The sequence below is a fragment of the Hyperolius riggenbachi genome, chromosome 2 (assembly GCF_040937935.1).
Source record: "Hyperolius riggenbachi isolate aHypRig1 chromosome 2, aHypRig1.pri, whole genome shotgun sequence".
NCBI lineage: Eukaryota > Metazoa > Chordata > Amphibia > Anura > Hyperoliidae > Hyperolius > Hyperolius riggenbachi.
The window spans coordinates 433699570-433725307 of record NC_090647.1 but is presented as its reverse complement, the minus strand read 5'-3'; the positions used below and the strand labels follow the sequence as shown (position 1 = coordinate 433725307).

The 25738-nt window shown below is 43.3% G+C and overlaps 1 protein-coding gene across 6 annotated transcripts in view; it reads left to right on the top strand.

Annotated features, from left to right (window-relative positions):
* IL1RAPL1 (interleukin 1 receptor accessory protein like 1) overlaps positions 1 to 25738 on the top strand; it is a 1893014-nt gene that overhangs the window by 1273706 nt on the left and 593570 nt on the right. For all 6 annotated transcript variants that reach the window (XM_068265642.1, XM_068265641.1, XM_068265643.1 and 3 more), the window contains one exon: positions 1874 to 2060. In XM_068265642.1, coding sequence (XP_068121743.1) covers positions 1874 to 2060 — 187 coding nt within the window. The remainder of the gene's footprint in view (positions 1 to 1873; positions 2061 to 25738) is intronic.

The following is a 25738-nucleotide window of genomic DNA, read 5'->3' as shown; positions in this document are numbered from 1 at the left end:
ATATGATTTATTCTTATGGTCGGACTCGATGGCTATGCTTTTTTAAGACGGTGACATTGCTATACATGTCTTAAAGAAAGCGGTTATGGCTGTCTTGAATATGTGGCAGAGGTTTATTAGTATTATTGCTGTCAGAAGGAACTTTAGGAGATACAAATAAAGTGAGCTGATGCAAATATTATGGTAATTTTAGGCAAATTAAGGGAGCCCCATACCTTTGCACACAATTGCCATAGAGTCTGCATCAACTCAGAATTATGTTGATCTCATTGACTATCTCTGCTTGTTATTTTAAGGGTTCAAAACTTCTGGACCTTAATATCTCTGGGGATAGTTAGAGGCCAATTTCTGTGCGGATGTGTTGCTAGCCTAAAGGCTAGTGACACATTTTGTTGCTATAGAGGAAGAAGGAGATATGACAGTGCAGCGCATGAAGTCATGCAGTGAGGAGGAGAAAAATTGGCTCGGCTGAGATGATACACCATAATGTACCTCTCACTGATGCATTAGAGGGATCAGGTAATGTCATACACAAGCAAGATTTTTGGTAGAGGCCGCCTCAGCCAAGAATCATATAGCAGTCTTAAAGTACAAATAAAAATAGTTGCCCTGGTAATTGAAAGCCTCAGGACAATCCAGAGCGAGAGGCTTCCTGGATTCTATAAAGTTTATTCAACTCACAGCCATCGAAGAAGGTTTTTTTGGCCGTGTTCTCAGCCATGGATGAGCACATCTTGATGGTGCATGCCCAATAGAACAAAGATGCATGTGCATAAAGGAAAAATGCAGAGCATGGGTGGCTTCATTCGACTAGACATGTTCAAATCCTATTCATCCATGTCTAGTTGAGATGCACTCGTTTATGGTCAGCAGAAACTTAATTGGCTGATGTGAGTAGCTTAGAGTGACCTTTTGCTACAACAATGAACTGTAAGAGGATCCAGGAAACCTCTGGACCATTCACTACCAAATTTTTTTTTTTGAACAATGCTTCATGTGTACTTTAGGAGTGGTATATAGCTATACTTGTTTAGTTTGTCAACTCATTCTGCATTCAAAGATTAAGAGACTGGGTTGCAATTGAAGTCAAATGTGTTTTAATTCTGTATAGTAATATACAACACAAAGCATGATTTGTACTTTCCTTTTTGTTTCTTTAGTGATGTATGTTCTCAACGTTTATGTTACTGTTTTTTGGTATTTCGTATACTGTTTTTTTGTTTTTGTGGTACTGTTTATTGGTATGGTTTTTAGGTTTTGGTATTTGCAAGGTCTCTTTCTGCCTATCAAAAGCAGTGTTCAGGAAAAGGACTGTATGTTAAATTTAAAAAGAAAATAGAAAGAAAAAGGAGAATTTAAAATGGCAAAATGAAAAGATGACTTTAGGGAGACAGTTAGCAATATACATCATCTTAACAAAAGGCAACTTATGAAATGAAAGTCATTTCTTAATCCACTCAAAGAAATGAATGCACTGTCCTTTTTTAAAATCTTGCTTAATGCTAATTAATCTCGTTTGCAGACACTATTGTTTCAACAGAATTCTCTGCATCTGCTGGTTGTAAAAATAGGTCGTGGTTCTTGTACAGCTGTAATTACTTGCAAAGCCTCGTTGCTTGGTATAAATAGCCACAGATAGAAAGTAAACAATTTTGACATTATCACGCATAATTTTAAATTTCGGATGAATTATTTCTCCAGCTATAAAACTGCTACATTCATCCAGTGTTCATTCTGCCCCTTCAGGCATAATTGACGATTCTGCAGACGCAAATGCTAACTTGTAGCGCTGGGCTGTAGGATATACTGTGTTTATTTGAAATCATCTCTGAATGTTTTTATAAATTCTGTCATTCATTTCTTCTTTTTGCAGGAACTCCACTTACTGCATGAAAGTTTCCATATCCTTGTCGGTAGGGGACAACGATACAGGATACTGTTATAACTCCAAGATGAAATACTTTGAAAAAGCTGAACTGAGCAAGAGCAAGGAGATCTTTTGCCCAGAAATAGAAGATTTCATTATGCCGTACAGAGAGCCGGAAATCAAGTGGTACAAGGTACAGTACATGATTCGCATAAGTGAGAAAGATGCATCTTAAACCCTATGTGCTTTGCTACTGGAGCCACTAATTGTATTTGCATGCCTAAAAACAGTTTGTGTCATCTTCATGAAAATGTTTTACATCTCTTTATTTTTCTTCTTATAATTATACGGAGTATTAAAGCAGACCTGATAATTCAAATGTACATTTCACGTGAGTCAGTAATGTACATGTCAGCATAACCATTTTCCATTATATTGCAAATAACCAAGAGGAAAAAAAAAACCTCCTTCCAGCTAGAAATAATAACTGCTGCTCACAAACTCTATCCTGTGATTTGCAACCTAGGCAAAAGATAATATGGTCTTTAGTTATTGTGAGTTTTTTTTTTTCAAATCTGACTGCAGACAGAGCACATTGCAGGGGCGTAACAATAGACCCTGCAAGGGATGCCGCCACAGGGGGTCCTAGAAGCTGTAGGGGGCCTGTGGGAGGAGAAGTTTCTTTTTTCCTGTCCTGAGAGACTAACTAAGGGCACGGAGAGAAAGAAACTTTCTTATCTCTACATAATTATATTCATGACTGCATCTGCTCAGCCACTGATAAGGAATTATACAAAATTTTGTAGACAAAGATGTGTAGACAGTCTCTTTTCAGAGTGCAGTAGGCTCCTGTGCACAACGCCCAGTTCCCAACCTCTCTACCCCTCCCCAAGTGCTCTATACTGTAATGAGGCTGGAGGAGTCTGCAGAGCCATCAAAGCAGGAAAGAGTGAGTGTAATGCTGGGGATACACAATACGTTTTCCCCTTATCAATCGAGCCGCTGATGGCTCGATTGATAATTTCCGACAGGTCCAATGTCCCGCCGGATCGATTCCCTGCGGGTGGACAATAGCGGGAAATCGAGCGGAAGATAAGCAAGCGCCCACGGGGACGAGCGGGAATCGATCCGGACGGCGGCGGGGACGAGCGGGGATGCAGCGGGGGTTGATCCAGCGGCTAATCGAGCCACCGGGTCGACCCATGTTTTCCCAGCATAATAAGCTGAGGCTGGGAGCAAACTCGTCTGTTGGTTTTCTGTATGCGTTTTCTGCACACCATGTGTGTCTATATGTGTGAATATATGCATGTTTTATCACAAAAGCTAATGTATTGGATAGAGAAAATGTGTGCAGTGCTTCAATGCTGTCTGCATTTATCTGCATGGGGAAAACACATTCAAGTGTGCCCTAGCCAATTGAATAACATTGGTTCTCAGTTTACTTGTAAAGAAAGCGGGGGGGGGGCATTCAAAGTTTTGCAGAGGAGCCCAGTGATTTATAGTTACGTCGCTGACAGTGGACCTTATTTAGTAAGCCATCTCAGAGCAAAGAGGTGTTTTGGGCTTTGGTGCTTGGCTAAACTACCTGTTTTGGCTGTGTGGCTGTTCAATCAAGAGGAATTTGACTATGCAGTGGTGGTTTGCATGTCTGGCATAGATGTGGTGAAGCTGCTTCAGCTGTGTGTTCTAGTTATTGAAAAGATCTTGGCTCTGTTTTTGCAGTTTTGATGTCTAGTGCTGATGCCAATGCTACTTAGGCTTTGCCTGAGAATATTTTGACAAAGGGTACTAGAAATAATCTGTTGAATGTGGAATGCTGCCCATGGGCTATTCTAGGTGCTCCCATTGGGGTGTATTCACTAAGGGAAATAGCATGAGCAACCTCCTGTTGCTCACACAATTAAATCAGTATGACTTAATTTTGTTGCCATGCACACAATGCGCGCTAGCGTGCTTAACTAAACAACGAGTGCTGCTTACAAAAGCCGTGTGGTAGGGATGTATTGCTACTGGGATACTTCACTAGCGCGGCTGCTACTATGTTAATTAACATAGTTACTAATTACATAGTAACTATGTTAACTAACATAGTAGAGGATGTGGTAGTGAGTGAAGTATTGCAGTAGCGATACGTCACTACCGCATGGCTTTTGTAAGCAGCACCCGTTGTTTAGTTATGCAAGCTATGATGCCAATAGTGCGCATTGTGTGCATGACAACAAAATTAAGTCATACTGATTTAATCGCGCGAGCATTATTAGGTTGCTCACGCTATTTCCCTTAGTGAATCAACCCCATAGACTGCCATCAAAATTTGCAGCTACGGGGCAGTCGGTGCTTATTTTGGATGGTGTGCTTAGCTATTCAACAAGTGCTTGGCTACTGTGGTACTGGGGCTGGATATCTGCACCGCCCACACTATAGCTTAGCCCTGGAGGTTTAGTGTTAATAAGGGGATGGACGAGGTGTACAGATGGGGTTATCCATGACTGAGGGGCTAAGTGTTAGATGTATAGATAGGGGAATGCTAGGGAAGAGAGGTTAGTGTTAGCCGTATAGATAGGTGTGCCCAGGGAGAGGGTTTAGTGTTGTGTAAATAGATAGGAATTTACTTTGGGAGAGGTGGTCTAATGTTAGGGGATAGACAAGCAAATAGTATCTATTATACAATATATACCTTATATATTGCACACCATTTGGATTATAGCGTTTGGGCGCTAGAGGTTTCAAAAGCTCTTCCTACTGTAATGCTATGTGTTTTCTTTACAAAACCTCATTGCTCCAGTGTGCACAGACACATAGGATAACATTAGCAGCAGATTTAAAAACTCAACACGCTCAGAAAAGCTCCTCTGGTGTGCACCAGGCCTAAGATACTGAAGCATGAAAAGTTCTGCATAATAAGCACTCCAGCAAACCAAAACAATACTAAAAAGCGGTATGATAAATCTTTCTAATAGAAAATTCTAATAAAAATGAAAAAGTGTTTGGGCTGAAACCAAATTTCCAAACTTCCAATCTCTGGTTACCGTATATACTAAATTGCAAATTCCCATAACCACAAGAATTCTCCTATTTAAAATAAAAAGAAAGATAAAAAAAAACCTTTTTGTGGCCCAGTGCACACTAAAACCGCTAGCAGATCCACAAAACGCTAGCTGTTTTTGGAGCAGATTTCAGAGCAATTCTAGGTATGTTTAGAGACGTTTTCTAAACATGCCTAGCATTTTTGGGAGCATTTTTTTGTAGCGGATTACAAATATTGTTACAGTAAAAGCTGTTACTGAACAGCTTCTGTAACAAAAATGCCTGGGAAACCGCTCTGATGTAGCGTTTTCCAGAGTGGTTTGGGTTTTTCTATACTTTACAATGAGGCAGAAACGCTTCTGCAAACCGCAAACGTGCATCAAGAGGCATGTTTGCGGTTTGCTAAAAACCTCAAACCGCTGGTGTGCACCATCTCATACATTAGCCAAGCGTTTTCACTGGCGGAAGCGGTTTGCGGATACTGTAAAAACCGCTCGGTGTGCACTGGGCCTATGTATCTGCTGCTACAGCAAAAAGAAACACTGAATAAATCTGCCTCTTTTTGTTCTACTGTATAAAAGTCACTCATGCCACTAACAACTAACAGCTCTGCCTCTTGTCATCTGAGAACACTCTCTCAACCTTGGCTGCATTATTTTGCGTGCATTTATATACGGGTTGAAGAGTCTGTATATGTCACCCCTGCTGTTTAAATGATAAAAGGAACATGAAGGCATATTGTGGTGTTGAATGCAAAGAAGTGTACCTACATTTAAGTGTACATAAAATGTCTTTAAACTGACCATGATTAATAATGAGATAAGCTTGCATTTTTTTTTTTTTTTACAATTTTTCAGTATAAGCTTGTCAATCCTGATGTGTACAGTACAAGCCATTGCTCTGTGCTTATTGATGGTAAAGAAACTAGAGTTATTTGCTATCAGTTTGTTTTTGTATTAATAATTTGTTTTGAGGGTGTCCCAATTCATTTTAATTGTTGTAAATTGTAAAAGTTGTTTATGTTACAAATTGATATTGGACACTATATTTTGTTATAAGATATATAGCTTTAATGTTTGTGATATGTCCAGATTTTTTGAACCCCTGCGTAGGTTACTATTTCGCATTATAGCTTTGTCCTTTTTTTCCTTGATGTTCCTGAATAAAGACCCTTTGAAACTAAAAAAAACTAACTATAGGTGCACAGGCTGCTACTGACTCAGCACTGGCAATATTCTGATTGTATTTTGAAACAGGAGCAAAATCATTTACAAAGGTACATTGCATTATCAACCAGGAACTCATTTTAGATTATTTTAAACACATATACGTATAACTACCTACTCAGCAGGAATACACAAGAACACACTGTCCAGTCAGTTGGGTGCACGGGGAAGTAATTTCTAGGTGGCGTTAAATACTATCCCCCCTCTGAGTCGTTGCGACTTGAAGAGAGATGTAATCCAGGGTATGGCTATCACCGTCACCTGAATGACACTGTATAGCTTGCTGCACCACTATGGACATAATAACATTACGTCTATAGCGACAACCAGGTCAGGCGCAGTGCGGCTGTGAGCGAGCGCCCAAATGACCTGCCTCACTTACATTTTCATGGCAATGTAAGCAAATGGTAATTCTATGTGGTATAGCAACCTACATAATGTAAAATTAGACAATAAGTCCCATTAAAAAACAAGAAACAAATTAGAGAGTTTATGGTCCTTAAAGGAATACTATCAATACCCAAGTGTTCTAAAATGACAATGTACAAATAATTTCTAAGTAGCTGTGTTAACATTTTCCTACTATTCATGTGTAATATCAGAGGCAAAAGCTGTAATTCACTGTGCATAGTTTTTAGCTACGTTTGGAATGTCTCATTTGCAGAGGTATGAATTTGTATAAATCTCTGCAACCTGACATGCTAAGAACAGTGTAATATTGAAGCAGATTTGAAATCAGGTTTCACACATTACAGTATTACAGATGTTTATGTTGCACATAACATACATTTCCTCTGCTCTCTCTTAGAGAAAGCTCTGCCTGTCTCTGACTGAGCTCTCTGCACACAGAGTTAAAGAGAAACTCCGACCAAGAATTGAACTTTATCCCAATCAGTAGCTGATACCCCCTTTTACATGAGAAATCTATTCCTTTTCACAAACAGACCATCAGGGGGCGCTGTATGGCTGATATTGTGGTGAAACCCCTCCCACAAGAAACTCTTGAGTACGTACTCCTGGCAGTTTCCTGTCTGGGATTGTGGGAAATAGCTGTTTACAGCTGTTTCCAACTGCCAAAAAACCATGCAGCAGCTACATCACCTGCCAACAGCAAAAATGTCACCATTTGTTCCTGTTGCGTGGATTGGGGGTTGGCCCTAGAGCTGCGCAGCCGCACTCACGGCTATGTGGACTGCGCAGCCGCGTCCACCTCATGCGGCCATGTTAGTGCAGGCAGGAGAGCCCGACCCGGGCCGTGAGGTCGGGAGGCGGCCCGGGGGGCTATTGAGCGGTGGGGACCCGGCGGAACAGCATGGAGGAAGCGAACGAGGTCCTCCGTGCCCACAAAAGTGATGCAGATATTTAACTTTTTTTGACATTTGGCCTCGGAAGTCCTTTAAGGACATATCAGCCAAATTAATTTGCTTTTTGTTCTGTTATGATAAGCCTCTATTGATATCATACTAGGGATGCATCATCCTGTGTCCAGAGTTGCCTTTTATTTCAATATACACAGTTACCTTTTCCCTGCAGCTGCAGATTTTGTTATATTGATTGTCAACTGTATATCGCTACTTTTTTTTAAATAAAAGTTAAATGTGAAAAAAGTTGTATTTTATCAAGTGAAGAAAACATTCTAGAGTTTGTTTCCTCAAAAAAAAAAAATAGCTTTATCTCAGAGTAGAGCTTCTGAGAAGAGGCTGAAGGCCATTAAAGGCGGTTGTCTAAAAAATAGCTTGGTCTCACAGCAGAGGCCTCTTGAAGTGGTCTCCTTTTTCTAAATATTATGGAGACCTCAAACTAGAAGCAAAAGGTTATTAGAGTGGTCCTTTGACAATAAATCAGACAAAGCACAGAAAAAAGGCAGAAGGCTCTTGAAGTGGTCTTCATAAAAAATATCCAAGCCTAGAAGCAAAAGTTCTTGAATTGTGAAAAACATGTACAGGGCTCAGTGCAGAAATCTATTAGAAGGAGCCTCTTTACTAAAAATGTAGCATGCCACAGAGCAGCAGAAAAAGGCACTTCGATGTGTCCTCATAGAACCAAAAATTACTTAAGACATAGGGGTCCTTGTTGTAATAAATAAAAAGAGAGGCCAGAAAAAACAGACAGGAGGCACTGTAAGTGGTTTTTATTGTAAAGTAACAAATATTTTCTTAGGCTACAGAGCAAAGGGAGAAACAAGTTACAGGGGTCTTATTATTGTAGGCCACAGCATACAAATAGTATTTTAATTGAAAAAAATATAGTAGATTTTTTAACAATGTGTTTTTTTTTCATAACAATTAAAAAAAACACACACAAAAAATGTGTACTACTGAGCTTCTTTGAGGACTGTGGTGTTATGTGATGTAAAGAAGCGTGTAGTTTTCTAAATGGTGGTTTAACACAAATTAGGCTAAACAATAAGACTCAACAGCAAAGTGTTCCTCATATCTCTTTTCAACTTTGCTTTAACTATGATTTTTCATCATTTACCATACCTAATACAAAGAACACAATCTGTGCCCAATCTCCATACTAACTAAAATGCACTGTTGTAAGCATTATTACACTGGCATGTGTAAACTATGACTCCGAGACCAGGCCATTGAAGCATTTAGAAAGAATTAACTGGGATGATCTTTTAAATACGATTTTGCCTTAGTTGTAGTCAACTTCTGTTTGCATTGGAGGTAATTTACCTAAACCAAGCCAAATTGTTCAAAAGGCCTCTCATTTAAACATCATGAAGACATTCAAGACAACAGTGCAGCAAACTACTCCACCTAGTTGCTGTGCATGGCCAGGTTATAATGACCGCTACACTTGTTTTGACCTAGGTTGTGGTGTGAAACATAATTAAAACATGTATTGCTATGTTGCAAGGTGTTAACTTGCTGCACTTTACGTTTCCCCCCATTTTCTCATACTCCCACCACCTTCTTGGGGAGAGTGGGAAGAAACGCTTGTTTTGAAAAATGTCAGTTTCACAAACATAACCATTTACCCAAAAATGTTTGTCTTAAGAAAATTTTGTCTTTTTCTCTTCTGTTCAGAATGCATTTCTAGAATGCTGCCAGCTCATCTGTAAAGACTGCATGACCAAATGCCTTGGAATATTTGCGCAGTAACTTCCTTATGAAGTATCCCGACAAGGTCATATTCCCCACTTTTTGTGTTCTACCAAGAGGGAGGTGGTCATTACTGTAAAATGTGGGAATGGATGGTGCAATCTGGAAATGCTTTTAAATAACAGATCTCAAGATAATTAATATAGAGTAATATCAGTGTCCCTTAGGCCTGGTTCACACTTAAATCTGCACATGTCTGGTCCAGTCCAGTATTGTCCTGTCAGTTTTGCATCATTTTACTATCAGTTTTTCTGACTAGACCAGAAATGTACACCTTTTATGCGTGAACACAGCCATAGAAACTCATGCAAAACTGATACAAAACTGACCGAGTGTACCATAAATGTACAGATTTATGTGTGAACACATTCATAGAAACACATACAAAACTCATGCCAACTGTCAAAAACTGGCAGGACAGGACTGGTTTCCTTTTTAGGTGTGAAGTAAGCCTTGCTCATTTTTTAAACAATGAAAAGTAAAAAAACAAAACAATTACAAAAACAAAACACACAAAATGGCGAAATGAAAACTTTTATTTACTTTCCTAACTCACATTTACACTATCATTACCTGCAGTCCAGCTGGGCTACAAGATTTTTTGGATATATTTGGGTTCTTGGGTGAGTTATACCTAATCATTACCTGCGGGTGGGAAGATAGGAGGGCGAGAGATACATTAGGAGCTGCAGAGCTCCACATTCTAAAGCACATGTGTCAAACTCTGGCCCTTGCGCCAGAAAACTTGGCCCGCCACTGGTTTTTAAATTAACATTGGTTTTGGCCCGCGGCGCTTTAAAAGTTGGCATGGCCACGCTAGCGGCTCCGTCCCATCCCATCCGTCATCTTCCTTCACACTTGCTCTGCCCACTCCGCCCTCCTATTCCTATGAGTGATACAGCATGGCTACGCTCTATCACTCCCCTTTTTCGCCTGCCTGCCCGATGTCTCTTTCTCCCCGACCGCCGCTCCTTTACCTCCTGGAGTCAGCAGCCTGTCTTGCACCCCAGTCCACTCCCCCTGATCCTCTTCACTGCAGGCATCAGCCGTGATGTGAAGAGAGGAGAGCGGCTCTGACCAAGTAGGCATGTATACAGCGGGAGCCGCTCTTCTGTCTCTCTGTCACAGCAGCTGCATCGATGCCTGTGATGCCTACAGTGAAGAGGATCAGGGGAGCGGACTGGGGTGCAGGACCATGCACCGACTCTAGGAGGTAAAGGAGCGGCGGCCAAGGAAGGGGCTGGGGGGGGGGGGTAAGCTGGCTACCTACTGCTGGGACTTAACTAGATGCTAACCTATCCTGGGTGCACTTAAGCCGGCCTAACTATACTGGGGACACTTACCTAGCTAATCTATACTGAGCGCACCTAAGCCTAACTATACTGGGGCACTTACCTAGCTAGCCTATACTGAGTACACCTAAGCCTAACTATCCTGGGGCACTTACCTAGCTAACCTATACTGAGTGCACCTAAGCCTAACTATACTGGGGACGCCTACCTAGATAATCTATACTGAGTGCACCTAAGCCTAACTATACTGGGGCACTTACCTAGCTAACCTATACTGAGTGCACCTAAGCCTAACTATACTGGGGCACTTACCTAGCTAATCTATACTGAGTGCACCTAAGCCTAACTATACTGGGGCACTTACCTAGCTAACCTATACTGAGTGCACCTAAGCCTAACTATACTGGGGCACTTACCTACCTAACCTATACTGAATGCACCTAAGCCTAACTATACTGGGAACACTTACCTAGCTAATCTATACTGAAAGCATCTAAGCCTAACTATACTGGGGGCACTTACCTAGCTAACCTATACTGAGTGCACCTAAGCCTAACTATACTGGGTACACTTACCTAGCTAACCTATGCAGAGTGCACTTAAGCCTGTCTATACTGGGGACACCTGCCTAGCAAACCTGTACTGGGGGCATCTACCTATCTAAAATATACTGGGGCACCTACCTAGCTAACCTATACTGAGTGCACTTAAGCCTGTCTATACTGGGGGCACCTACCTAGTGAACCTGTACTGGGGGCATCTACCTAGCTAACATATGCTGGGGGCACCTACCTGGCTATCCTATACTGAGGCCACCTATAACTGGCTATCTATACTGGAGGCACCTATATCTGACTTCCTATACAGGGGTACCTACCTATACTGAGGATTTTTCCCCCCACAGTGGTTATAGAGTGTGGTGCAAATAGTTGGGTACTGTGCGATAACTCTAAATGGGGGGGGGGGGGATATGACTGTTGGCCCTCAACCAATTCTAAGTTTTTCATTTTGGCCCTCTGCCTATTTGAGTTTGACACCCCTGTTCTAAAGGAATGTGGCACAATCACAAAAAACTTTGCCCGCCCCTGGTCTACAAGCTTCCCATGTCCTCAACTCCACTGCTGCTGATGAAGGCCTTCTAACAGTTCACGACTGCACTCCCCTTCACACAAATCAGCCACGTTTGTACACGAAGTGGGGAAAGCTGTAATTGAATCCCAACCAGTGGCAGTTGGGTCGATGACACCATGAAGCCTCTGGACTTTGCAGAGGCTTCCCTCTACCAAGATATGTATGTATCTAGCTTGTTTTTAATGTTTTGCCTTGCTTAGGTTTTGTTTTGAAGAGAACCTTTTTCTGTCCCTCCTTTTTCTACCACAATGCAACTCATTTTCCCCAAAATTTTGCAGTAACGCACTTAGTGCCCCAACCCCTAAAAATTCCCATCAAGAAAAAAATGTATGTTTGGGGGTTTGTGTCAGTAAATAATCAGCAACCCTAGGTATGCCACTGCATTTACGGTATGTGAAAAAATTAGTTTTCTCATATGCAAAAATGTGTTTTTTTTATGCCCTACAGACTGCAATGCAATTATGTGAAAAAAAAAAAAATCTTATGCCTCATAGACTTCAATGCATTTATGTGAAAATTGTGTGAAATTACGCAAAATCAAGATTACCCACAGAATTGTAATTATGATCAAAGTCATAATTGTGAAAATGATGCAACATTTCATGAAACCAAAATTACTCAGTAGATTTAACAATATGTGTGTCATCACTTAACTGTTTTCCCAAAAATCTTCCCAGAGACATCTCCCGTATTGTCTTTAGGAATATTGCAAAGAAATGGATGCAGGGATGTCATATTTCTCTGTTAAAAGTCCTTGTTCTTGTCACTTCCACTTACCATTTCCTGTCAGGAACCTAATGGCTTTTGTCATTAACTTTAGCAGAGCAGTGGATGAGACTGCAGCAAAGCTTTCATAAGCACATGCAGTGTATATAGCTGAAACTTTGATTGTGAAAGTGGAGGCACGCTGCAAAAGGCAGAAAAAGATAAGTTTAACTTTGGAAAGTGGAGAAAGGGATTATAGTAATGTCTGGGTGTTTTTTGCTTTGTATGTCCTCATTAGGAAGAATTTGACTCATTTATTTCCTAGAGACTTTTGAGGCTGCAATATTATTATTTAGCATTTATATAGCACCGGAATCTTCCATGTTACCAACTATTCCTCAGAGGAGCTCACAATCTAATCCCTACCATAGTTATATGCCCATTGTAATCTAGGGGAAATTTATAGGGAAGCCAATTAACTTATCTGCGTGTTTTTGTAAAGTGGGAGAAAACAGGAATGCCCAAATGAAAACACAGACACAGGGATGGCATACAAACTCTGTACAGTTAGTTCCTGACTGGAATTTGAAACTGGGACACAGCACTGCAAGACAAGAGTGCTATCCACTATGCCACCATGCTATATGAACCCTCATGGACTGGGGACAGGAAATTGCCAAAGGACCTTAATGAAAATCAGAGACATATGTTCTAATTATTCTGCACTTTGAAAAAAAAATGATTCATTTGTTGCTGTTTCTGCCCCGTTATCATTTTTACCCAGTTCCTGTCAGGACACACACTGAAGGATGTTCTTCAAGATAGAGACACAAAGTGCAATATAAAATGCGAAGAGGAAATAACCCATCTTGTGCTTTCCAAAACTAGTATTTCCATACTAAGGATAAGAGGGAAAACGTGAAATTCAGTTTTGTCTGAAGCAAAACTAAAACTGAGTCATGGTCTACACAGGTTGTGGCAGTAGGTGGTTAACTCCCTGTGGCTGCAGAGCTCCAAGTCCCTCTACATCCTTTCAATACTTCCTCTTTTACAGCCAGAACAAGAAAATATCAGGAGTGGAAGGAGGAAGTATCAGGAGGTTGTAGAGGGACATGGAGCATTTCAAATAGAGGCGGAGACCACTGCCACTGCCACATCCAACATACACCAACCTTTAGTTTTATTTTTGCCTTGGGGAAAACAACATTTTACATTTGCTCGCTCATCCTTATTCCATACCATCTGATACCGTTATAATTTTTAACTGTAGAGTGTAGCTTTGTTTTTTATTATGGTTTTCTAGAACATAATTTTCATGAAAACTGGAAATTGTTTTGTCATATCCTTCCAGATGTGATCATTACATGAATTTAACTGCTCTATCATTTACAGGATGAGTACAGATAGAAATAAAGTGCATCTTTAATGATTAAGAAACTGGGCAGGTGGCGGTATTAGCTGAACTGTATCAAACTGAAGCAAATGACTTGTGGCACATTTCCATTAAACACCGCACATGAAACTTGTGTGTTGTAATAAAGTAAAAGTGCAACAAAAACACTTACTGAAATATAACACTTTCATATTGCTTGTGAGAGATTAACTCCCAGGCCATTTCACAGTTTAAATGGATTTATAGCTCTTAAGTTTGCTTCTAAGCAGAAGAATCTAATAAAAAAATATTTTCACACAGAAAAAAAAAGAAAAGAATGGCAGTTCTGGAGAATGTTTAGTAAAATATATATATATATATATATATATATATATATATATATATATATATATATATATATATATATATATGTATATATATATATATATATATATATATATATATATATATATATATATATATATATATATATATATATATATATATATATATATATATATATATATATATAAATAAAAAACACTATGGCTTCAAACAGCCTTAGGGTATATTGTTGCATAATTAATTGTAATCATTTTGATTCTGTCTTTTTAAAAATGCACACTGTTCAAATTAAAATAAACATAAGCTCCACTACTATGAATCCACTGATGCAAACCTTTGCACCAGTCGGAATTCTCATCTGAACTTACAATGCTTCTGCTACACAAAAGATTTAACAGTGAATCATTATTTAAACAGAAGAACAGAGCAAATAAATAGATAAAGATGTCCAATCCTAAAAATATCCACAAACAGTCCTGCACAGCCTGCACAGCCTGCACAAGACACCAGTAATACCAAAACTAGAGGAAAGAGAAGGCTTAGACCAAATAGAGCCCAAATCCATCTCTCACAAAGGAGTAGAGATGGCCTGAACGGTTTGCCGGCGAACGGTTCCCGGCGAATTTCCGTGGTTCGCATTCGCGGAGAACCACAAACATTTTGCAGAAGTTCGATTCGCCCCCATAGTGCATCATTAGGGTCAACGTTGACCCTCTACATCACAGTCAGCAGGCACATTGCAGCCAATCAGGCTACACTCCATCCTGGAGCCCCATCCCCCTTTATAAAAGGCAGGCAGCATCAGGCTTTTCACTCACTCATGTGCCTGCAGTAATTAGAGAAGGGATAGCTGCTGTGCAGAAACCTATAGGGGAAGCTTAGTGAGGCTCTTGTAGGCTTGTTATCTTGCTCCTTGCTGATTCTTATTGCTAAAAAAGCACCCCTCAACAGCTCTTTTGAGAGCTAATCTTGTTCTTGGGATCTTTTTTTTTTTTTGTGATTGTGTGTCCCACAGACACTTGTGTTGCATAGAAAGCCTTGGTAATTCCTACTGAGTGTGCCACTGCCAGGCCCAGCACATTCAGTGACTACCTGTGTGTGTGACAGGTGCACATTGTAATACCTATCACTGCATATACCTACCTGTTGTTCACAGTGCACCCACCTACCTACGTCAGCGCACGCAGTGTCACTGTGCCTGTCCGGTACCTGTCTGTGTGTGACAGGTGCACATTGTAATACCCATCACTGCATATACCTACCTGTTGGTCACTTCAGTGCACCCACCTACGTGAGCGCACGCAGTGTCACTGTGCCTGTCCGGTACCTGTCTGTGTGTGACAGGTGCACATTGTAATACCCATCACTGCATATACCTACCTGTTGTTTACAGTGCACCCACCTACCTACGTGAGTGCATGCAGTGTCACTGTGCCCAGGCCCGGCCCGCTCATGAGGCGGGGTGAAACTTTTGCCTCAGGCGGCATCCTTCTAGGGGCGGCACCCGCCCGTCCTTGGGTGCGGGGAGCCGGCCGCCGAGCTGGAGGGGTAGCGGGCAGGACGGGGGTATTGGGCCTAGCGGCGGGGAGGGGGATCGGACCCCCCCCCTCCCTCGCCTGGGTCCCCCATCCTCCGCTCCCCTCCAGCCTTACATAGTGAAGAAGCCAGCCGCTACTCGTAAGAGGCACGGGCGGGGAGGACTCACCTCTTCCTCGTTCCAGGTGCACATTGTAATACCCATCACTGCATATACCTACCTGTTGTTCACTTCAGTGCACGCACCTACGTACGTGAGTGCTCGAAGTATCACTGTGCCTGTCCGGTACCTGTCTGTGTGTGTGTGTGTGACAGCTGCACATTTAATACCCATCACTGCATATACCTACTGGTTGTTCAGTGCACCCACCTACCTACATGAGTGCATGCAGTGGGATATTTAATGCCACCAGTCACTGTACCCGTTCACGGTACATGTGTGTGACAGGTGCACATTTGTAATACCCATCACTGCATATACCTACCTGTTGTGTTCAGTGCACCCACCTACCTACATGAGTGCACGCACTGTGATATACCACTCCGTGCATACCTGTTAACTGCACCTGTGTGACTGCTTATTGTATTAGTCAAGTCAGTGCATACCTTTCACTTCATCTTCCTCGATATGGACAAAAAGCACAAAACAGGTAGAGGCTGAGGTAGAGGCAGACCCAGAGGAAGGCCACCTGACAGGTCTGTGCGAGGTCATGCTGATGTGATTTTGTGCGGCCCTGGACCAAAGTACAGTGCTCAAAAGAAGGCACATCCCATCAACTCCCACGATTGTCAGGTTGTGGTTGACTATTTAACACAGAACACCTCATCTTCCGTAGCCACCAGCGCTACTACAGGCACCACATCTGCTGCATTTGACACTTTGCAGGAGTTATTTGGTGGGGAAATTACTGATGTAAAGCCATTATTGTTACAACAAGATGAAGGCGCTAAGCAAGTTACACATATGTCTGAGTTAGGCAACACCATGGACGTAACATGTGAGGAGGAGGAGGATGAAGTACCTGCTGTTGGTGCAGTTTTAGAGGTGTCTGAGGCAAGTGAAGCTGGGCAGGATGATTATGATGATGACGATGATACGGATGCCACGTGGGTTCCCAATAGAGGAGATGAAAAGGGGACAGTTCAGAGGTGGAGTCAGAGAGGAGTAGGAGGAGACGAGTTGCTGAAAGAAGCAGGGGGAGCTTGTCGTCAGAAACAGCTGGTGGCAGTGTCCGGCTCCATGTATCGCCATATCGCCACCTATGGACAGCCAGCCAACATGCCCTTCAATGTCAGCTGCTGATTCCACCATAGTGCCATCACCCCAGGGGGGCTCAGTGATTTGGACATTGTTTCATGTGTCTGCCTCAGATCAGAGCAATGCCATCTGTTCTCTCTGCCTCCAAAAATTGAGCCGTGGAAAGGCCAACACCCACGTAGGGACAACTGGCTTACAATGGCACATGCAGAAAAGGCACAAACTGCAGTTGGAAGAGCACCAGAGGAAAAGCAGCACACAAAAGAAAAGCCACCCTCCTTCTCCTCTCCCTCCTTCAGGTGCAGCATCTTCAGCCGCTTTCTCCCTTGCACCTTCATAGCCACCCTCCTCCACTTAGCCTCTCACCTTGAGCGGTTCCTGCTCCTCTGCCCACAGAGGCAGTCAGGTGTCCTTGAGGGAAATCTTTGAGAGGAAGAAGCCAATGTCTGACAGTCACCCCTTTGCCCGGCGTCTGACAGCTGGCTTGGCGGAACTGTTAGCTCGCCAGCTGTTACCATACCAGCTGGTGGACTCTGAGGCCTTCCGAAAATTTGTGGCCATTGGGACACCGCAGTGGAAGATACCAGGCTGCAATTATTTCTTTAAAAAGGCGATACCCAAACTGTATCATGAAGTTGAGAGGCAAGTGGTGTCATCTCTGGCACACAGCATTGGGTCAAGGGTCCATCTGACCAGGGATGCCTGGTCTGCCAAGCATGGTCAGGGCAAGTACATTACTTATGCAGCCCATTTGGTCAACCTGGTGACCGCTGACAAGCAGGGAGTACATGGCTGTGCAGCGAACCAACTTGTGACACCTCTACGGCTTGCAGGCAGGCCTCCTGCCACCTCCTCTCCTCCTGCTACATCCTCTTCACTGTCATCATCCTCCTCCTCCTTGGCTGAGTGGCAGTTCAACTCTATTGGTGCTGCAATCTCCTCTCCAGCTACACAGCCCCAGCTCCCCAGGGCCTATGCTGCATGCCAGGTACAACGGTGTCACGCCATCTTAGACATGTCTTGCCTCAAAGCGGAAAGTCACACTGGAGCAGCTCTCCTGGCTGCTCTTAACAAACAGGTGGATCAGTGGCTGACCCCGCACCAGCTGGAGATCGGCAACGTGGTGTGTGACAACGGCAGCAAACTCATTTCCGCTTTGAATTTGGGAAAGCTGACACATGTACCCTGCATGGTACATGTGCTGAATCTAGTCATTCAAAGATTTGTGTCAAAGTACCCAGGGTTAGAGGACTACCCGAAGCAGGCCAGGAAGGTGTGTGGGCATTTCAGGCGGTCTTAAACGGCCATGGCACACTTTGCTGATATTCAGCAGAGAAACAAGTTGCCAGTGAGACGCCTGATTTGTGATAGCCCGACTCGCTGGAATTCGACCCTCCTTATGTTCTCTCGCCTGCTAGAACAGAAGAAAGCCATCACCCAGTACCTCTACAAGTACAGTATAAGGAGATACACTGTAAATGTGGAGCTCCGTTCACACCTCCGTCCACCGACAGTGCAGGGAAGCAGGCTGCCAAGACCTCAGATCCAAGACCGTAGAAAGTGAAGTCCGCACGATGTCGGTAGAATCAATATGGCTTTATTCAATCGTTACACATAACAAGCTAAAAGCCAGCACCACATGCTGACATGTTTCGGGCGTTACACGCTATGATTAAGGGCGTGTAACGCCCGAAACATGTCAGCATGTGGTGCTGGCTTTTAGCTTGTTATGTGTAACGATTGAATAAAGCCATATTGATTCTACCGACATCGTGCGGACTTCACTTTCTACGGTACAGTATAAGGACACAGTCTGGGTAGATGGGGATGTTCTGGCCCAACAACTGGACACTTATGCGAAATGCATGCAGGCTCATGCGGCCGTTTGAGGAGGTGACCAACCTGGTGAGTCGCAGTGAAGGCACCATCAGCGACTTGATCCCGTCCGCTTACTTCCTGAAGCATGCCTTGTGTAGAGTGGTGGATCAAGCTGTGGAGAAGCGTGAACAAGAACAGTTACAGGAGGAAGCATTGTGGGATCAATTCTCATCAGAACCAGATGTTTCCTCAACACCTGCAGCAGCACAGAGGGGGGAGGAGGAGGAAGAGTCGTGTGGGGAGGAGGAGTCAGACTCATATGATGAGGAAGGTGTTTCTTTGGAGGGGAGGAGGAGGCGGCGGCAGAAGAAGAACTGCAGCAGGCGTTGCAGGCGGCTTGTGCTGCTCAACGTTACCGTGGTACTGTTCATGGCTGGGGGGAGGAGGAGGACTTACCTGACGTCACTGAGGAAGAGCAAGAGGAGAGGGATAGTACGTCTGCATCCAACTTTGTGCAGATGGCATCTTTCATGCTGTCCAGCCTGTTGAGGGACCCCCGTATAAAAAAACTCAAGGGGAATGAGCTGTACTGGGTGGCCACACTACTAGACCCTTGGTATAGGCACAACATGGCAGAGATGTTTCCAAATCACCAGAAGGCAGAAAGGATGCAGCACTTGCAGAACAAGATGGCAACTATGCTTTACAATGCGTTTAAGGGTGATGTCACAGCACAACGCAATAAAGGTACCACTGCCAGTATTCCTTCTTCCATGTCCACGCAGGCAAGGAATGGATGCTCCAGCGATCTCAAGGTGATGTCGGACATACAAACATTCTTTAGTCCAACGCCTCGCCTTAGCCCTTCCGGATCCACCCTCCACCAACGCCTGGACCGGCAGGTAGCCGACTACCTGACCTTAGGTGTGGATGTAGACACTGCGAGCAGCTATGAACCCTTGGACTACTGGGTGTGCAGGTTTGACCTGTGGCCAGAGCTGTCACAATTTGCCATCCAACTTCTGTCTTGCTCTGCCTCAAGCGTCCTGTCAGAAAGGACCTTCAGCACAGTTGGGGGCATTGTCACCGAGAAGTGAAGTCGCCTAAGTCACAAAAGTGTTCAGTACCTCACCTTTATCAAAATGAATGAGGCATGGATCCCGGAGGGCTACTGCCGACCCGAAGACTAAGTCAGTCCCCACACACAGCATCTCTGCCTGCACGCATTGTGACTGCCTGCCCCAAGACTAAGTTGCTCCCCACACAGCATCTCTGCCTGCAGGCCGCTTGACTGCCTTCTCTGCCATCACCCGCAGGGTCCAGGAAACCAGGCGGATTCTTGAATTTTTAAGGTCGCTGCTAGCAGCGGCCGCTATAATAATTTTTCTGGTGCGTGTACATGCCTGCCTAATTTTTCTGGCTGCAGTGCAATTGCAACAACAAAACAAAAGGCATGGGCATGTGCTAATTCCCCTTCGTGATCATTACCTTGCCGCGATGAAGAGGCTCGCGTATCACAATGAAGCCATGACTGATGGCGATGAGTGTCTCGGGGTGGGGGGCCACACCCAAGATAATTAGGTAGTTGCTTCATTGTGCTTCATTGTGCTTCATCGCCGTACTCAGGAGAAGTAGTATAATGTGTTTTGGGGTGTTTTTTACACATACCCATGCTGGGTGGGAGAAATATCTCTGTAAATGAGATTTTCTTTTAATTTTTTTACACACAATTGTCCATTTACAGAGATATTTCTCCCACCCAGCATGGATATGTGTAAAAATACACCCCAAAACACATTATACTACTTCTCCTGAGTACGGTGATACCACATGTGTGACTTTTTTTGCAGCCTAGGTGCGCTAAGGTGCCCAAAGTCCTATGAGTATCTTTAGGATTTCACAGGTGACTTTGAGGCATTTGATTTCCAGACAACTCCTCACGGTTTAGGGCCCCTAAAATGCCAGGGCAGTATAGGAACCCCACAAGTGACCCCATTTTAGAAAGACAACACCCCAAGGTATTCCGTTAGGAGTATGGTGAGTTCATAGAAGATTTTATTTTTTGTCACAAGTTAGCGGAAATTGATTTTTATTGTTTTTTTTCCTCACAAAGCGTAATTTTCCACCAAATACCTCAAAAATGCCTGTAAAATCCTAAAGGTACTCATAGGACGTTGGGCCCCTTAGCGCACCTAGACTGCAAAAACGTGTCACACATGTGGTATCGCCGTACTCAGGAGAAGTAGTATAATGTGTTTTGGGGTGTTTTTTACATATACCCATGCTGGGTGGGAGAAATATCTCTGTAAATGAGATTTTTTTTTATTTTTTTACACACAATTGTCCATGTACAGAGATATTTCTCCCACCCAGCATGGGTATGTGTAAAAATACACCCCAAAACACATTATACTACTTCTCCTGAGTACGGTGATACCACATGTGTGACACTTTTTTGCAGCCTAGGTGCGCTAAGGGGCCCAAAGTCCTATAAGTACCTTTAGGATTTCACAGGTGATTTTGAGGCATTTGATTTCCAGAACAAGCTGGCAACTATGAATAGTATATATAAATATCTCTGTAAATGAGTATGTTTTGATTTTTGTACACACAGTTGTCCATTTAAAGAGATATTTCTCCCACCCAGCATGTGTATATGTAAAACTATACCCCAAAACACATTATACTACTTCTCCTGAGTACGACAATACCACATGTGTGACATTTTTTTTTGCAGCCTAGGTGCGCTAAGGGGCCCAAAGTCTTATGAGTACCTTTAGGATTTCACAGGTCATTTTGAGGCATTTGATTTCCAGACTACTCCTCATGGTTTAGGGCCCCTAAAAGGCCAGAGCAGTTTAGGAACCCCACAAGTGACCCCAATTTAGAAAGACGACACCTCAAGGTACTCTGTTAGGAGTATGGTGAGTTCATAGAAGATTTTATTTTTTGTCACAAGTTAGCGGAAATTGATTTTTATTGTTTTTTTTCACAAAGTGTCATTTTCCACTAACTTGTGACAAAAAAATAAAATCTTCTATGAACTCATAATACACCTAATACCTGGGGGTGTCTTCTTTCTAAAATGGGGTCACTTGTGGGGTTCCTATACTGTCCTGGCATTTTAGGGGCCCAAAACCATGAGGAGTAGTCTAGAAACCAAATACCTCAAAAATGCCTGTAAAATCCTAAAGGTACTCATAGGACGTTGAGCCCCTTAGCGCACCTAGACTGCAAAAACGTGTCACACATGTGGTATCGCCGTACTCAGGAGAAGTAGTATAATGTGTTTTGGGGTGTTTTTTACACATACCCATGCTGGGTGGGAGAAATATCTCTGTAAATGAGATTTTTTTTTATTTTTTACACACAATTGTCCATTTACAGAGATATTTCTCCCACCCACCATGGGTATGTGTAAAAATACACCCCAAAACACATTATACTACTTCTCCTGAGTACGGTGATACCACATGTGTGACACTTTTTTGCAGCCTAGGTGCGCTAAGGGGCCCAAAGTCCTATGAGTACCTTTAGGATTTCACAGGTGATTTTGAGGCATTTGATTTCCAGACTACTCCTCACGGCCCCTAAAATGCCAGGGCAGTATAGGAACCCCACAAGTGACCCCATTTTAGAAAGACAACACCCCAAGGTATTCCGTTAGGAGTATGGTGAGTTCATAGAAGATTTTATTTTTTGTCACAAGTTAGCGGAAATTGATTTTTATTGTTTTTTTTCCCTCACAAAGCGTCATTTTCCACTAACTTGTGACATACACCTAACGGAATACCTTGGGGTGTCTTCTTTCTAAAATGGGGTCACTTGTGGGGTTCCTATACTGCCCTGGCATTTTAGGGGCCCAAAAGCGTGAGGAGTAATCTGGAAACCAAGCGCCTCAAAATGACTGTTCAGGGGTATAAGCATCTGCAAATTTTTGATGACAGGTGGTCTATGAGGGGCCAAATTGTGTGGAACCGGTTATAAGCAGGGTGGCCTCTTAGATGACAGGTTGTATTGGCACTGAAGTGCAGGAAGCGCAGGATGTTCTCAAATCGTGACCTGGACATGGCAGCAGAGAACATGGGCATGTGATGTATTGGGTGCGTAGACCAATAAGACCGCAATACATTATTTTTGACTAGACCCATTTTAAGGAGAAGACCCCAAAAAATGTTAAGTTCGGAAACTTGGAGTGGTTTCCACTGAAAAGGCAGGAAACCACTCCAGCAGTGATCAGAAAAAAAAATTCTGTCACTGCGGTGGGGCGGGTGAGGGTTTGGCCGGGTGATCAGAAGCCAGCAGGGGGCAGATTAGGGCCTGATCTGATGGACAGGAATGCCAGGGGGTGACAGGTGGTGACAAGGGGTGATTGATGGGTGTCTCAGGGGGTGATTAGAGGGGAGAATAGATGCAATCAGTGCACTGGGGAGGGGATCTGGGGGTTTGGCCGAGTGATCAGGAGCCCACATGGGGCAAATTAGGTCCTGATCTGATGGGTAGGTGCGCTAGGGGGTGACATGAGGTGATTGATGGGTGTCTCAGGGTGTGATTAGAGAGGGGAATAGATGCAAGCAATGCACTGGGGAGGTGATCAGGGGGGGTCTGAGGGCAGTCTGAGGGTGTGGGCGGGTAATTGGGTGCCCGCAAGGGGCAGATTAGGGTCTGATCTGATGGGTAGCAGTGACAGGTGGAGACAGGGGGTGATTGATGGGTGATTGATGAGTTATCAGTGGGTGATTAGAGGGGAGAACAGATGTAAATAATGCACTGGGGAGATGATCTGGGGGAGTCTGAGGGCGATCGGAGGGTGTGGGCGGGTGTTTGGGTGCCCACAAGGGGCAGATTAGGGTCTGATCTGATGGGTAGCAGTGACCGGTGGTGACAGGGGTGACGGGGTGATTGATAGGTGATCAGGGTGTGATTAGATGGGAGAATAGATGCAAGCAATGCACTGGCAATGTGATCAGGGGTGGTCTGAGGGTGATCTGAGGAGGATCTGATGGTGTAGGGGGGTGATCAGGAGCCCCCAGGGGGCAGTTTAGGACCTAATCTAAAATTTTGCATTGACAGATAGTGACAAGGGGTGATTGATGGGTGATTAGGGCAGTGTTTGGGTGCAAACAGTGGTCTGAGGGGTTGATCAGGGGGGGTCTGAGGGGTGCTGTGGGTTATCAGGGGGCAGGGAGGGCAGGATCATTGTGCTGGTGTGTGTACTTAGACTGCTGCCTGCTCCCCTTGTGGTCCCTCGATCACTGGGGCCACCAGGGGAGGAGGCAGCCTGTATAATACACTTTGTATACAGTACAAAGTGTATTATACACTTTGTATGCAGCAATCGCAGGGTTAACAACCCGCCAGTGCTGCTAAATGGCCGTCGGGTTGACGTCACGGGTGGGCGGAGCCTAATGCCGGTGGATGCCAGAGGGAAGCCACTGGATCCTCCAAAGCCCTCCCCAACCCCCTCTGTCCCTCTTATACAGTGTTTTGAACCCAAAGGTATGCTCGTTCACATTGGACAGGCACAGAGGGCTCATGTCTGTGCCATAGCACAGAGCAACCATGCAGGCTGGGCGTAAAAAAAAATTAACCCTGTTTGGCTTGCGCTAGTACACAGGTGCAAGCCCTCTGTGCCAGCACAGTTCAGGCAAGCTCCATTGAAAAGCCCTGTAGATAGGCTTGCAAGGGTCTTAGCACAGGGCCGGTGAGGAGGAGCTTGATAGATGTAGCTTCTGGAGGATCCTGAGGAAATGATGTGCCCCCAAGGGGTACTCACCTCGGGAGTGAGTACCCCTTAGGGGCACATTATTTCCCCTTCATGGTTACTTTAACATCGGGACACAGGAGTTTTGTTGGGGTGGGGGGTTTCCACCATTTCTTGTTGCAAGGTAACCCCTCCATTATTTAAATCCACTTCCTTCAGTCCTGGTCAAGTATAAGGCACCCACATTCTCTGTAAAAATAAGGCACCCACATTCTCTGTAGAGAGTTTTAAGACATAATTTTGTTAGCGCATTAGTGTTGCAGAAATTATAGGGAATTAAAGATAAATATATTACCATGATCTCTAGATTGTAGGACTCTGTTGAACTGAGAAATAAATGTAAGTTAGTTGAATGGCTCATTTGAAATGATTCAGACCAAAATTATGTTTCATTTTAGTTATCCAGTGGTTCATTGTAAAGATAAGGCACAATCAAATCTTGATTCAAAAGGATTGTCTTAGTATTTCTGGAAAATGCAGCACATTTGTTCAATGTTGTGCATAAAGACTGTAACAAGTTATATAAGTTTTTGCTTTTCTTAAGCTTATTAACAGTCTTAAAGTGGTATGAAACTCAGCATTTCCCCTTTGTAATAAAAGATTATTCACAGCATAAAATCTACTACCAAAAAAAAATTGAAGCAGAACAGCATTCAAACAGTTAAACACAGCACTTTGTTCTTCAGTGGAAAGCTCCTTGCTTCAGTGGAAAGCATCTGGGCACATACAAAGAGGTGATAACATTATATTTTGTTTACATTCTTTTGTCAGATACATTTAGAAACATTAGCAAACTGCCAACACTGAGCTGTATTGTGCTGAGAAGCAGAAAGAGCTGAGAAGTGATCACTTGATCAATTTTAATATATAAATACAGCAGCTATGCAATAAAATGCAATGGCAACTTTCAGAGCACATAAACTGCACTTTTGTAATTTGTAAACAAACAATATTACTTGTGTGCAAAAGCATATATATTGTATGATAACTGTATGGGCAATAAAAAGTAGGGAAACACATTTTTATTTATTGTTATGTCAGAGTTTAATCCCACTTTAAGATTCCTTAGGATTGTCATTTTTTCACTAATGATTTAACTTCTTAAGATCTCAGAAAATGAACAAGAAAAGTTTTGCTTTTTTAACTTTATTCTAGTTATTTCCTCTTCCTGTTTCGTGTTTAAAGAGCTTGCTTAGACTTGACATCTGTCCTGGGAGAATTCCCCTATTGAGAGTTTTCTAAAAGGCTGTAAGCTCCTCTCAGCACTATGCCTAAATTGAAACG